Source organism: Ochlerotatus camptorhynchus, unplaced genomic scaffold (assembly GCF_037179485.1).
Source record: "Ochlerotatus camptorhynchus isolate MF236.1 unplaced genomic scaffold, CSIRO-AGI_Acam_v1.1 ptg000062l, whole genome shotgun sequence".
Lineage (NCBI taxonomy): Eukaryota > Metazoa > Arthropoda > Insecta > Diptera > Culicidae > Ochlerotatus > Ochlerotatus camptorhynchus.
The window spans coordinates 15,525-31,145 of record NW_027040552.1 but is presented as its reverse complement, the minus strand read 5'-3'; the positions used below and the strand labels follow the sequence as shown (position 1 = coordinate 31,145).

Sequence of the window (15,621 nt, the reverse complement as noted above, 5' to 3'; positions counted from 1 at the left end):
AAGGAAGGATGCCTCGCGAAATAACGAACAAACTTCAACGATGCCTTAACGCCTTTGCTAATTATGCCACCACGTGGAAAATTAAAATCAATCCCTCCAAAACACAAGCGATCATGTTCCTCCATCGGCAATCGCCCAAACTGAAACCGGCTCCATCTTGTACGCTGAACACTTGAGTCACTCAAGGATTCTCTGCTTGACCGTCAAGTAGTTCAGTTCAGTTCGAATTCCCTCTCGCCTTCTCGAGTTGTTCGGTTCCGTTCTTCATTTTTTCGTTTCGCGCTGTGGAAGTGCCGTCATCGTCACACGCTCTGGCAAGTTTGTTTCAACTTGCCAAAAACCAGATGGTGAGTCTAGCGCATTAGCAGTAGGGGGCCCTACGAAGAAGGGCCCGAACGCAGACCAGAGCGTCAATGAACGGAACAAAAATTATGTACTCTAGCCTGGAAGAGTACAAGGCTATTGGAAGTTTTCTTAAGGACAACAAGGTGGATTTTTACACGCAAGATTTGCCATCGCTGAAGCCACTGAAGGTAGTTTTGCGAGGTTTGCCGTTCTTCGAGGCGGCCATTGTGAAGGTAGAGCTGGAGCGGCTTGGTCTACAACCAGAGGCAGTGTATCCGATGAATGGGCGACCCTTATCGAACACCAGCTATTTCTGGTTCACTTTATCAAGGGCTCCACCACACTTGCCGGGCTGAAGGACAATATCCGGGATCTGTTCCAAGTCATCATCTCTTGGCAGTCGTACAGACCTCAACACCATGATGTAACGCAGTGCATGAACCGCCTATCTTACGGCCATGGCACGAAAAATTACCATATGAAGCCACGCTGTGACAAGTGTGGAGGTACCCACGCGACAGCGTCCTGTGGTCAAGTTGATGACAACGAGCCAAAGTGTGCCGACTGCGGTGGAAACCACCGTGACTGCCCAAAGAGCGGAATTCATTAATATTCGCCAAAAGGCGGCAACAGGTAACCAGACCGGTCGACATCGCAATAATCGTGCGTCCCCGGCCATCACTGATGCTCACTACCCTGCAATTCAGCCCCGACGACTGGTCCAGAACCTAGCACCGCTTCCCCTCAACAATCGACGAGCCCTTAGCACCCCCGCTGGGTATTCTCCAACAGAGCAAGCGGCCCCCAGCTGCCGATCAGCCCAGCATCGGCTCACTGCCCCTGGTTTATCGTATGCCAGTGCTGTGTCAGGTGAGTCCTTCGACGATTCCCCATTTACCTCGGAGGAACTTGTGACACTCGTGGCAGAGGTCATCATCATCCTGCGCACCTGCAATACCCGATCTGAACAGCTTTATGCTGCCCTGTTCCTTGTCACTAAGTATGGACCGTGAAGTTATAAAGATTGCAAATGGGAACGCTTGTTCGCTGAAGAACAAGCACATCGAACTGCATGACTACCTTAACCACAGAGAACAGACATCCAAGCTCAAACAAATTTTTCGAAAAATAATGTGTAAGAATTCAAATTAAAATACGTTAGAAACACTAGTACTGCCTTATGGAATGTTGCGACTCGCGTTGTCACTTGCAATTAATCAGTAAACTGAACTAAAATTTCGGTTGATTTAAATGAACTGTCAAATCAGTTCAAAACAAACAAGACAAAACAATGGAAATCAATCGAGTTGTGTGGTCAATGTGGTAAGATTTGAGCACTGCTTACCCCGCATCCGTTCTTCCAGGAATTCGAAAAGCTTGGACTCCACGTGAGAAGAAAATCTCCTGTAGTTCAGTCAATTCAACATCCTAAGAAAAATTGTGAAAAGATTTTCGCTTGGTATTTGCGCACCAATAAAACTCGCACTTGCGGCCCATGTTTTGATCGTTTTAATCAAACAATGTTTTGCTCACAACAATTTTGACATTTATGTTAAGATGACGTCTGCCGGTCATCGACGATGGGTAGCGACACTAGCGCCACCACGATATTGCTAGTTTCAAATGTCTATTGAAAATAGCAGTCAAATTTCTTACACACTTTAGGAATTTGACTTTGATGTCTGTTCTCTGTACTTTAACGTTAACAACGGAGATCGAAATTGCCATCATCACCGAAACCCATCTAAGGCCGGAAGTCAACATCTACCTATCGGACTTTCAGCTCTTGAGACTCGACAGAACCAGTGCAAGAGGAGGGGGGGGGTAGCCGTTGTTGTGAGGTGTAACATCAACTGCCACCTGCTGCCGTACTTTCAACTCAAAATTATCGAAGCCATCGGGGTTGAAGTTGGTACATCGCTTGGCCCCATCACCATCATTGCGGCTTACTGCCTCAAACAAGTCAACAACAGGGATGGGTCGGCAGCGGACCTTCGACGAGATATCATCAAGCTGACTCGCCGGTGGCAAAAATACATCATCGCTGGCGACCTAAATGCCAAACATCAAGCTTGGCGCAACAGTCGGCGCAATCAAATCGGCACCATCCAGAACAACGATCTGCAGGAAGTGCAGTGCAACATCTTGAGTCTGGACACCATCGATATCTACATCAGCAACATGGGCAACAACATTTCGCAACCTGTCGTGTATCAGGAACTCAGCTCGGACCACTATCCGGTGGGGGCTGAAGTGGATTCCTCAATCAACAAGTTCCAAGCATCACGGCGAAACTACCATCGGGTAGAATGGTCACAGTTCCAACACTGCACTGACACCAGTATCGACTATGACGTCCACCCGGAAACGACCGACGACATCGACCGGTGCTGGAATGGTCAAAAGAGGTAGTCTACCTCGGCTTAACACTAGACAGCAAGCTGATTTTTAGGGAACACGTTGACAAAATCAAAACCAAGTGTAACTTCTTGATAAGAGTTGGTTGGAAATGCTAACATGAAGCTTTAGTGTGATGATTTATTAGCTAGAGAATGATCTTTAGATGAGGATAGGTGGATAGTTCCGTTAGAGTACGGCAGTATGAAAATTGAATAGAAGTTGAAAATGAGCGAAGGGCCATTAATGCGACAGTTTTTAAAGATAGACGCACATTTTTGCCTAACCCGTACGATGTACGCGGAGACTTGAAGTATGTCTCCAAGTCTACAGGCAAAAATGTGCGTCCCTCTTTTTGCTCATAAACTGACTGCGGCTGTGTAATAGTTCTAGCGACGTTTTCATCACTACCTAAAGCCCCACGTTGCGAGAGCATTTCCAGTCGACGGTGTGTTATAATGCAGTTCTTCTTTACCCAACTATTGTGTTGCTTGATAAGACCACTGTATCCACTCATCAACATGAGGTCTACTCTATCCCTGAAAAATAAGCTTGCTGTCCAAAAACAAATCATCCTTCCTGTAATAGAATACGGATGCCAATCTGGGAGAGTTAACGAACGATTCCATCGGTTCCAGGGTGAAGTTCGATGATTCGAGCTGTTCTCCAGCGCATGGGAGGAGCATTCTCGTCCTTGATGATGACCAGTTATCCAGTTTCGATTGTGGTAGATGGATTTATCCACTTCGTTCGCGGCTGGAGAGTTGTCAAACATTCAGTGTGCCATCTCTGCCACAAATCTTGGAGGATTTTTTGAGTATGCTGAAAGTGACGAAGACGATTGTACAGAGCTGAAGAATAATCGAAGTCCGGCACAGCTTTCAAGACAGAACCAGTAAGAAAGTGACCGGGTGTGAGTGCCTCAAAATCGCTTGGATCGTCGCTGACTGGAACGATTGGCCTAGAATTTAGGCAGCATTCTACTTGCGCGAGAAGGGTTTCAGTGTCGTCGAAGGCCAAAGTGCGAGGTTCCAGTACTCGGAAAAAGTGTTTTTGTGCCGATGCAATTGCTGCTTCCTACAGTACGCCAAAGTGTGATGCTTGCGGCGGATTGAAATGCCATTTGATAATTTGATCCCGTTTTTCGTGCATTCTTCGGTGACTGCAGCTTTGTGATCTTGACTGCGAAGTAAGTGACGTAATTCGTTGGCAGCTTCTACGAAATTTCGTCCATTGTCGCTGTAGATTTCGGAACAGAGACCTCACCGGGAGACGAATCGTCACAAGGCTTGAATGAACTTCGCTGTGCTCAAGTCAACCACCAGTTCCAGATGCCCGGCTTTTGTACAGAAGCACACGAAATCTGCCACATATGCCTTTCTCGGTGCTGCTCGCGATGATGTGGTTGTATTTGGATGAGCCCCCAGTAGTCGATACCGGTTACGGTGAAAATTGCTCTATCATTTTAGGACGGTTCCGGAAGCAAACGACGCAGCTATGAACCATCCGCTTGACAAGATCCCTGGCCCCTATGATCCAATACCGGAGACGAAGAAGCGTGAGAAGAAGTTGTGGCGCTGCGTGAAGATGACGAAGATGGAAGGATCTTACCAGTAGCGAAGAGAATGCGTGTGACGCTGGCAGGATGATGGGATGCTTGTTGTCGAACGAAAGTTGCTAGTTGCTTAGTCGTCCGCCGATTCGAAGGACTTGATTGTCGTCGAGAAAAGGATGAAATCATCGAAGACGAGATTTCGCTGGTACAGATTGCCGTTGTAGTAGTTGTTGTCGTTCGCTGCCAAAACTAGCTTGGTTAGCGTTGATTCCGCCTTGATGAGATCCTCCGTGGTGAGAAAAGAACTTGCCTGACGCTTAGTGGTTTTAAGCCGACAGTTTTGCAGAAACCGAAGACAGCATGCCGTAATACGTAGCATGCGTGCGTAGTTGGAGATCTTTCCGACGTGCTCATCGATGAATGACGGTTCTTCGGCAGCTATACTAGCAGTGATGAGCGACTTCTTGGTTTCTCGAAGAGCTTCTTCGGGCTTATTAGGGTTAGATTTCGTTGATATTGGCCATACGGTAGGGTCACGTTGTAGCCAGTCCGGACCGTTCCACCAGAGACTGCTTTTGATGATATTATCTGCTGTCATTCCCCTAGAGATGAGATCCGTTGGATTCTGTATCCCAGCGACGTGATCCCACGAGCAGTTTTCGGTAGCAAGCTGGATCTTGGATACTCGGTTCACCACGAATGTTGAAATCGACCCAGAAAAAGGTGTCCCCTGTCAGTTGAAGAGATTTCATTACCTTCTCGTAGAGTTCAGCGCGAACGAGTGCTCCGCACAGTTCGAGTCGTGGAATGCTCTGCTTCTTGATTGGAGCGACTTTCGATTTGGAGGTCAGGAGTGCTACCTTGACGCAACCATTGGAGTTCGTTGATCGAATGTAGACACACGCACCGTATGCGTGATCGGAGGCGTCGGTGAAGATGTGGATTTGCAGTGACGTTGGTGAAGGGAATAGAACGCAGCGCTGCACACGAAGTTCATGGAGGCAAGGAAGTTGTGACTGGTACGATTCCCAACGAGTCTTGAATGCTGATGGAAGTTCTTCATCTCAGCTCCATGCCTTTCCTTCGTCATCCACAAGTGTCCAAATCGCCTGCATGAAGATTTTCGCTGTAGTTACCACCGGTCCACCTAGTCCTAGTGGGTCGAATAAGCGTGCTATATGCGAGAGTGCTATGCGTTTCGTCAGAGATTCGTTAGTGGAGGTCGGAGGAAGTTGAGTCTTGTAGCGGAGAACGTCGGTGGCTGGCTCCCAGTGTAGCCTTAGTCTTTTGATGCATTGATCGCTGTCGAGGTCGACCGATGACTTGAGAGCCCTGTTCTCGGCCGGGACGTCTTCTACTACCGCTGGTTCATTTGATGCCCATTGTCGTAGTTCGAATCCTCCTCTTTTGAGAAGAGATTCTAATTGCCTTCGTAGAGTGATTGCTTCTTCTATCGTGTTCGCTTCGGAAAACAGGTCGTCGACGTAAAAGTCCTTACGAAGAACGTTGACAGCTTCGGGTAAATCTGTTTGCTCGTCATCAGCCAATTGTTGCAGCACTCGTGTAGCAAGAAACGGAGCACTGGCGGTACCGTAAGTAACGGTTTGCAGCTCGTATGTTTGTAGAGGGGCTTCTGGTGATGAACTCCACACGATATGCTGCAGGTTGTTGCTTCGTTGATCCATCAAAATCTGCCGGTACATTTGTTTTAAATTTGCGTTGAGCAGGACCGGGTGGATTCTGGATCGTAAAGTGAGCGTTCGGAGGTTTTCCTGTACGGTGGGTCCGATCATTAGTGCGTCATTCAAGGATGGTCCATTCGGTGTACGGCACGACGCGTTGAAGACCACGCGTACCTTCGTGGTGATGCTGTCCTCTCGTATTACGGCATGATGGGGAATATGGTAAGAAGGATGTTGCGGTTTCTGGTAATCTTTCACAAGTTCCATGTGGCCTAGCTGTTGGTACTTGGCTATGAAATCTCGGTACTGTTTTCAGAGTTCATCGTTTCGAGCTAGCTGACCGTGCAGAAGATGAAAGCGACGAATAGCTGTGCGACAATTGTCGCCGAGGTTGGCGAGAATATCTTCCTTCAAAGGAAAAGAAACGATGTAACGGCCTTCGGGAGTTCGAGAGACCGTTCGAGAAAAGTGCTCTTCACACGCTTTTTCCTCCACCGAGTATTTAGGGCTTGAGCTGTCTTCTTCGATGGACCTGAATTTCTCCATTAGGGTATTCAAATCAGCAACAACAGCGACGTTGGCAACGATCGGAGTGCTTGACGGAAACTGGGTGTGCTTCCCAGAGACAACCCAGCCGAAGACGGAATTGATGAGCGTTGGCAGACCAGGGCCAAGTTAAATTCTACCCGAGACATTGAAAAATTCAAAGAAGATTCCCGCTCCTAGAATGAGATCTATTGGGCTTTTTTGGCAGAAAGCAGGATCAGCTAGTTGAATGCAATGCGGAATATTCCAAGAGGACGCGTCAATTGCAACTGAGGGCAAATTGATTGCCACCTTCGGTAGCACAAGAAGTTCAACCGTGGTGGAATAGTCGCAGACGCGAGAGCGGATTTCAGAGGAACTTGAAGCGTGATTCCGTGGAAGATTGTCCAATTCCGGAGATAGGAAGGTGGATGGATCCGTTTGCGTTGGGCCTTGAGGAGTTTCAAAAACGATTAAGTAGCGAAGCAACATTCACTGTCGGAGTCTAGCAGGGCTCTAGCAGCATGCTCCTTCCCGTTGTTGTCGAGTACGATGACTATGGCGGTAGCAAAGAGTACACTTTTTCGTCCACGTCCAGCGGAAGCGCAGCTGGCATGCTCATCAAGGGTTGCTGATACAGAAACTGATGTTTGTTCGGAGATTGTTGGCTTGAATTATCCTTCGGATGAAGCGAGTCAATCACTTTCGAGCTAGTTGCAGCGGAACCTTGGCAAAGCTGAGTAAGATGGTGACCTCTACATTTGCGACAAGTGCTCGAAGAAGGACATTCCTTGGCCATATGCACCTTACGCAGACAGTTACGGCACAATTGGTGACGACGAACTTCTCTCTCCTTCTCATCAGCGCTCAATTTGGAAAACACCATACATTGGTACGGAGGGTGATGATCTGAGCAAGCAACACACTTTCGTTGGTTGGTTGTACTTGCTCCGTGACTGGAAACCACTCGTTGAACCGGTTTCTTGGGGAAGTTGATCGGTGACGGAGTTTCGGTGGTCTTTCCGATGGTTTGAAGAACCGAAACTCGGCGTTGAATGAAAGTCGTCAGATTCTGGAACGATACAGCGTTGAGTGTCGATGCGTGTTCTTCCCAATCTCTCCGGGTAGTGGGATCTAAACGGATACTCAACAAGCGGATCAGCAGAATGTCCCAGTATTCCGTTTTCTCCCCGACCTGCTGAAGGACTTTCACGTTGGCTTCGAACTTTTCGACTAGCGAGTGAAGCTCCAAAGCAGACTCCTTTTTTGACGGAGGGAAATTCGAACAGCGAGTCGACGTATGACTGCTTTAGGCGTACAGGGTTTTGGTAGTGGTCCAATAGCAGATTCCAGGCGACCTGGTAATTGTTGGCACTAATAGCGATGGTTTGCACGAGCTTCAAAGCATCCCCAGAGAGCGACGAGCGAAGATAATAAAATTTCTGGATGTTCGACAGTTCATGCGACGAGTGGACCAACGAAACGAAAAGGTCGTGAAAGTTCAACCATTGGTAGAGATTTCCGGCGAAAACTGGCAGTTTTATGTCGGGCAACCTTACATGTGACGAAAGAGGACTTTGCGTTGGTAAAGAAGAAGAAGACGAAGAAGTGCATGGCGACGTAGATTCAATTCTACCCTGAAGTAGGACGTCTCGAATTCGATACGTTCCTTTAAGTGAGTCTCGATGGCCGCTTCATCCAGCGTTTCGAGTTCGGCTTGCATGGCGTTAAAATCATTCCAGGTGGCCACAAGGTGCTCCAACTGGATGACAACCTCGCGTGCACCAGTTTCCTCCTGGAAGCCATCGACGAACGCCTTGATGAGTCCGAACGATCGTTGGGCATCGTGCAACAAGGAACGAGTCGAATGGGTGCGCAGGATCTTATTTAAGGCAAAACTATGCCTTGTATATTTATCCAATCGTTGCTAGGAGTACAAGAACCTAGATGTAGAGCGGGTAGCCTCAATCTGGCCGGGCACGTGGTAAATACCTCCAGTAGGGCAGGTCGAAGGACCAATTTTGTCGGTAGCACAAAGATGAGCAGCTGGTTATTCAGCAGAGCGCAGGTAAGTTTGGTTTCCCTTTTTTCTTTTCAGGTTCCAGATGCAAGTAAGTCCAAATAACATCCACTAACACTTCTTCTTCTAAATTAATCACTACTTTATTTACTTTAATTTAAGTTCAACATGCAAGTTCACTTTTTATTTAATGCTAAATTCTCTACCACTACTTTTCTCTTATATAAATTTCTTCACTGTTCTGTTTACATTTTACACCGATGACGTTTCAGGAAGCAAGAGAGCACCTCAACGACGAATCGAGCTTTTTATATCCAAGGGGTGATCTGAAGTTCTTTTTCCACCATGTTGCCATTTCCGAAGGGCCGTTAACGTCATCTTTCAACGGTTGTCGGAGATGGTCGGCCTATCGATGTTCGAGGAGATCAGCGATGTCCACGTTGCAGGTTGACTTGTAGGTGGCTCTGCGATGATCTTTCGTGACGAAGAATTATGATGCACGAACAGTATCAAAAAAAAAACTATCCACCAAGAGTACCCAGTCGTATCTCAAAAAGTGCAAGCTTTAAGACATATTTTAGAATCCTGTTGCCCAGAACCGAAACACATTTCAAGATTACGTCATTGTAGAGCCAGAATTATTAGGACGAACGTAATAACAAGAGCACAACAGTGGGTTAGAAACGAACTGATTGCGGAAATAGAGGGTTTATTAGATCTATATGGAAATCCAGACGGCAGAAGAAGCAGCCTTCCTCCAACCAGCTTGAGACTTAGTTGCTCATAAGGTGGGGTACAAGGATTGAAGAAAAGAGTAGATCGTGACCCAGACCTGAATTTCCCAGAACCATTTCCAAGCTTTTCTGAACAAGAATGGTTGGAAACCGCTACGGGACCAATACCACGTCGCTCGGAAAACGCTGATGAATGGCCGAGAATTCAAAATTCTCGAAGGGAGCACTACCCATTACTTCAGCATCGTAATTCGCTGACTTATTTTAACGAGCAGGCCCAAGTGGTAGATCAGTGGAAAACAGAAATAAATCGCTACATCCAAGAAACACTACCTGTTATTTTCGTCACTTTAACTGCCTGGTATGTCTCACTGTCTGACCGTTAATTTTATTCGTTGACTTATACTTTCAACGTGTACTTTCCCTACTTGCAACCTTTCTATTTGTCTACTATATCCTATGTTCACCGTGTTCACTGTTTGGTGGTTGGAAAGCTTTTCGAGAACGCATTTGGGACAATCATGGCTCTACCCTCTAGGGAGCTACAATACCCGAGGACATTCGTTGGTTCGGCTCGGACTCGGACGTATTTTTCCGGTGGACTAAACAAACTCCCATTTTTAATCTGTTTGACAGATCTGCCCTAAGTTACCAACCGCAACTGAACTCAGTGACCAAGAACGGTTTTTTTAAATAAGTGATGTCAGATTATATACATATATAGGATAGGCGGGCTACTTTTGTAACCTCGTTACAATAGTATATCGCTGATTGATACCGTCATCCTGACTGTGATTTTCATAAATTAAAGGACTTGGAGACCAAATGTAGGTACATTGAATAGCTTAAAGCTGTAAGTTTATTCAGGAAAAGTTAATTAATCCAGTTACAATAAAAACTGGATTAATTAACTTTTCCTGAATAAACTTACAGCTTTAAGCTCGCTATACAAACCTATCATTGCGTGCTGCAAAGAGAGTCCGACATAGATTCCGGAATGCATGTAATGCAATTTTCGGATTGTGGATGATTTGGGGAACCAAGATTTTTAAGATGGGAGCTATCGGAATTTATGTAGCATGGTCATTTCTGTAAAGTGGCTGTCTGTTCCGTCGATTTTGATCCTACGTATGTTCAGCTTATTGACATCGAAAAGCATACGGTTTTCAGTGGTACTCGTTCTATATACGAAATAGGAAACCCACAGTTTCTCCGCCCACATGAGCGGTAAAAAAAATTGATAAAGCAACAACTCTAACTGTCAAATTTAACGCTATTTAGATAACTACAACAGATAGTGGTCAAAGCACCCGAGACCAGGCCAGGTCATCTACACCCGATAGCCTACCGTTTCCCAATCGAGACTGTATCTACTACCCTGGGTGTCGGAATCCTTTTGCCCTCAATCTCTCGAAAACCACCGAGAGATCCAAAATGAAAAAAAAGGCATCAGACAATCAAAGACACCGCACCACCACTGGCCGTCACTCGAAACCCCTATACACCTCCTGCGTCGCTGTTCTTCCACTATCAAATCATAAGCGGCAAAAGACAGGAACCCTGTTGTCGGCCACAGTCCCAAAGGCCCCATGCTGTGAAAATTTGTATTTTAAAGTCATCACACCTTTTATTACGGATGAAATATATGTGTTTTTGGCCATTTTCACCCCTCGCGCCCTGCGTTCGTTGTTGTCGTCGTCGTCGTCGTCGGTTGCATTTGTTATATTCCAGTTTTGGACGAAAATCAATTCGGATAGATCGTGCGCTCTTTGGATTTCCGATAGGGAGGCTGCTTCTGCTGATTTCTTCTCTCTCCCGTTCTCGGTCGTGGGGTTTGAACCGTCGGTGGGAGAAACCAGCAGAATATGAAATCAGAAAACCAATAATAAAGCGCGGCATTTCGTTTTCGAACCGAAGACGTAACTCGAACAGGTTGCGGATCAAGAAAGGGGTAGCCCCCCTCCCTTGCGGAGAAGAAAAGACTTGAGTGCGAGCGACGAACCCCGTCCTGCCGTGACACAACCTCCATTGAGTGCAGCCAGTGGGAGATGGTCGACCACGAGAGCATTGAAGTCACCGAATATTGAACAACCATAAAAGTGTTGTAGATTTAACGATTCTCTCGGAGTCTCTTTTCCATCTCGGCTTCATTCTGTTTCGCTCTCGCATCGGTCGTTGTCAGCGAGCAAGGCAATTTGTGAGTGGTGTTTTTTATTCGAATCTCATCTTTTCTTTATTTGATTTCAGCTATTGTTAATGTGATTTTTATGGTTAAAGGTACATCACTTGGACATAACTAACACCTCTTGAATTTTGGATTGTTTGATTGTATGCATGTTGATTGTTCATTGAAATACCAGGAGGGTTTGTTGCGTTGAGTTGTAATGTGTTGTAAATTTTGAATAATTAAAAAAAAAAAACATGTTACGTTTACTCAAAGCTAAGCATTCGTATAATATTTGACACGTCCCAAATTCAACGAGCCTCAGAATAACGAATTACGTGAAAACAAAACATTGATCCCATCCAGCGGCTTCGCTCCGGACTGGCCAGACAGACAGGTACCAGTCGAGCCAGCCAAAAGGCTCTTTTACGCCTCGTTACTGCTCAACACTTGCGGTATGCACACACGAAGTCCCGAAGTTTGCTGGTGAAAAATAAAGTAAAATGAAAATAACACAAAAAGGCCAAACAAAGGCGAATACCTATGTGTATTCATCGTCGTAGTGAGTTGGTGTGAAGAGATGCTGAGGTTTCTCTTAAACTGACCGAACACGCGTAATAATTCGACGGAACAACCTTCAGCGCGCAAGGAACCCGGTGGCACTGCTGCGGTGATGCGGTTTTGTCTGTTAAAATCAGAATAACTCGAAAGTGTCGAAGATGCTGCACTGTGGGTCGCGTTTGTGAAAAAAAACAAGTTGTTTGTTACTAAAATTACTACAAATACTACAAAATAATAATTTGGCCAGCTGTTTGTCAAGATATGTGTAGACGTATTACATTAAGGGAGGAGTACACTTTGATTTTTCAAAAAAATGCATTTGTTTTGCTAAAAATGTTCCCTGGGATGTATACTTTAATTTAGGAAAGACTCCAAGTCCGCCAGAGTATTCCTTACTGAGAGAGCATTTTTATCTTTAAACGCGTTTATCTCGAAACGGGGTTTTTCAAACTGGCGTGGGAAATAACTCTAACCAGTTATCATCAAATTTGGGTATCGCCTAGGTTTTCTTGTTCAAAATTAAATTCTGCTTAGAAATACGTATCCACATTTCCGATTTTGTCAAAAATGGATTTTTAATCCACGATTTTGTAAGCATTTTTAGGGTGAAAAAATTGATTTTTTTTTCCTTAGGCCACAACTTTTGAAAAAAATTAATTAAAAAAAATCGGAATACGTATTTTTAACCCAAATTTCATTACTAATCAGGATTTTTGTTTGATTTATGTTCCAGGATCACATGGAAAGGAGTATTTTCCCACGCCGTTTTCCGACTTCTACGCGAGGACGCTCGCGCGACCTGCACCGGCCACGGGGAGACGCCAATCTAATTAAAAAAAACCCGAATTTATCCACCTATGGTGTGATCAGACCCTTCTTAGTTATTCAAGTTTATTTATTTTATTGTCATTATCAGTGACCAAGCCCCCCACCCCCGTGTCATCCAGTGACGCTACGCCACTGCCTGGGGGTACCCGGAATATATCCGGGTGAAGTCTATTTGGTGAGGCTACCAATCACCTTACCATCGTATTTTAATGTGATTTAATGGGTTTTAATTCAATTCATATTCAAGCAACTTCCCCGGGGTACCCGGAACATGTCCAAGTGTGTCCAATGTGGTCTGGAACACTTAACTCGACTTGCATTGATCTTATTTTTGAATTCTGTAGTAATTTGATGTGTCGCATGATGGTTTTGATACGTTTTACGTTAAATCCAGCGTCTCCGGAACCGGTTCACCGATTCCAAAACCGTTCAATAACGTTCAATGAGACCACAAGACCTATCATTTGGCGCCGAGTTTGTCCAAATCGGTTGAGCGGTTGCTGAGAAACACACACACACACACACACACACACACACACACACACACACACACGCACACACACACATACACAGACACACACACACACACACACACATACACACACACACACACACACACACACACACACACACACACACACACACACACACACACACACACACACACACACACACACACACACACACACACACACACACACACACACACACACACACACACACACACACACACACACACACACACACACACACACACACACACACACACACACACACACACACACACACACACACACACACACTCACACACACACACACACACACACACACACACACACACACACACACACACACACACACAGACAGACATGTTCCGATCTGATCGATAGTCGGTTTATAAAGTGATATCTATACCCTTCTTTGTAAGAAGGGTAAAAATACAAATTGTAGTTCGAAGGATGACTAATAAATGGGTTATAACATATTTCCCCTCCCTGAGTGTTTTATTGCTTAAAAAAACAACGAAAATGCCTTACTTTCTGGAAGTTCAAAGTGTACTACCCTCTTAAGAAAATTGGTCCGAAGTGCCCAAGCAACAATTTTTGTTTTATTGAAGTTATATAGCAGTTGATATAACCAAATTATAAAACCTTCACTGACGACCACATTGCTTTAACAACCTCCTGAAAACCGCTATACAGCCATGTCTTGTCCAATTGGCCCAGTTTTAATGCAATCATTAAAACTTGAAATTCAAACTACCTTAGGAGCATAGGTTTTATGTCAGTTTTATCACACTCTACACGTGGTTGTTAAAAATGAAGACATAAAACCTCCTACAGGTAAGAAAGTTTTAACAATCTTGATGACTACCACAAAACTATATTACAACCGCATAAATCGCTCCTGAAGAAGTTGATAAAACATGGTACGCAAAACATGTTAACAACCTTGAAGGTTTTAAGTTGGGGTTTTTGGATGATAGTTAATATTGAGAAATATTTTATTGTGGTTTTATTCTTTCAATGTTTGATGTGAAATCATGATCCTTGTCAGTTGGTAATAATAGCTGATATTATTGAATATTGAAAATAAGACGACTTTATTACAATTTTAAACCAATTTGTGTATGCTTCACAGCATGCCGTGCAATATTTATGGTGATTATTATACCAAATAGGAGCATACATTTAGTGCGCCATATGAATACTAAAATATAGTGATATTTTTAAATATAGTGATATTTTTAATTTGTCTGCATTAGCACCATGCAATAAAGAGTCATTAGAAGATTATCTATTTAGTACAAAACTGTTACTACTGTTGAGCAATAACCAGTCACATATTATTTTAATATACAGAGATGTATGAAAGTGTTTTATCGCCTATCAATTAAAGCGTAATTATTCATACTGTGTGAAATTTGTTCATACGGCGACATTTTTTTCGTTATAACTTGCTACTCCTTAAAAATACCTCATATAACATATTCTCCTAGATTGGAATTCTACACCATAACATAAACCTAATGGTTGTATTTAAGCATTTCGTAGTCCAAACTGAGAGCGTTAAGTTATATTTAAGCTCTATAACTAGCTTGCTGGTTTTATTCGGTACAGCGAATCAAAACAAAACATAAACCATGGTAACCTGTCAAAAAGTCAACATTCCAAGCGATCCTCCTATTTTCTCTTGTAATCAAGATGTAAGAAATGCTTATTGGATCCACTAAAAGCTTTTTCAATACAAGGTTCAAAGCCGTGATGCCAATACTGGCCCTCTCCAACCGGATTTAGTGAAACTGTCTGCGTTGTTTTAAGAAGGGTTCGTGGATCTTTCGGAAGTGTATCGGAAAGCCGCTTGTTCAATATTTTTAGGATCTCCTATACCGCACTGTGCCTTATTTATGTTATATGAGGGAGCCCATAACTGTAGATCTTTCAGAAGTTTCATATAGGCGATCGTCTCATCTTAATCGTGTTCAAAAGCACTGAAAGGGTTTTCATTTCATGTATCTGAATAGGTTTGTTTTTTATATTGGTAACATTTTTCAGAGTATTTTTTGTTATTGTTGTAGTACATATATTTCTTATCTGTGAATCTTAGGCCTCTGATAAAGATGATAGTTGAAATGAGGCTTTAATAAAAGTTTAAGACTGCTTCAAGTTTTATTTCGGTCATAAAAAGTATGCCATAAAACATAATTGTATGTTTTTTTTTGGTTTTATTCTGCAGTTATAAGTAGCGATACAGAATCACCTTACAGCTACCGTCAAAACTATGAAGTCTGAATTTAAATTTAGTAGTCA

At 44.1% G+C, this 15,621-nt stretch overlaps 1 protein-coding gene across 1 annotated transcript; it reads right to left on the bottom strand.

Moving 5' to 3' along the window:
• Nucleotides 1-4,899: 4,899 nt before the first annotated feature.
• Nucleotides 4,900-6,246, bottom strand: LOC135717594 (uncharacterized). Its single transcript, XM_065239723.1, has 2 exons — nucleotides 5,434-6,246; nucleotides 4,900-5,277 (listed from the first exon to the last, which is right to left on the bottom strand). Exons 1-2 carry the CDS (start codon nucleotides 6,244-6,246, stop codon nucleotides 4,900-4,902), a joined length of 1,191 nt encoding a protein of 396 aa, XP_065095795.1.
• Nucleotides 6,247-15,621: the final 9,375 nt, after the last annotated feature.

Coding starts and splice junctions, on each gene's coding strand:
- LOC135717594 (XM_065239723.1), bottom strand. CDS start 6,246: ATGGAACTTGTGAAAGATTACCAGAAACCGCAACATCCTTCTTACCAT. Junction 5,278..5,433: donor TAGGACTAGGTGGACCGGTG/GTAACTACAGCG, acceptor CTTCGTGTGCAG/CGCTGCGTTCTATTCCCTTC.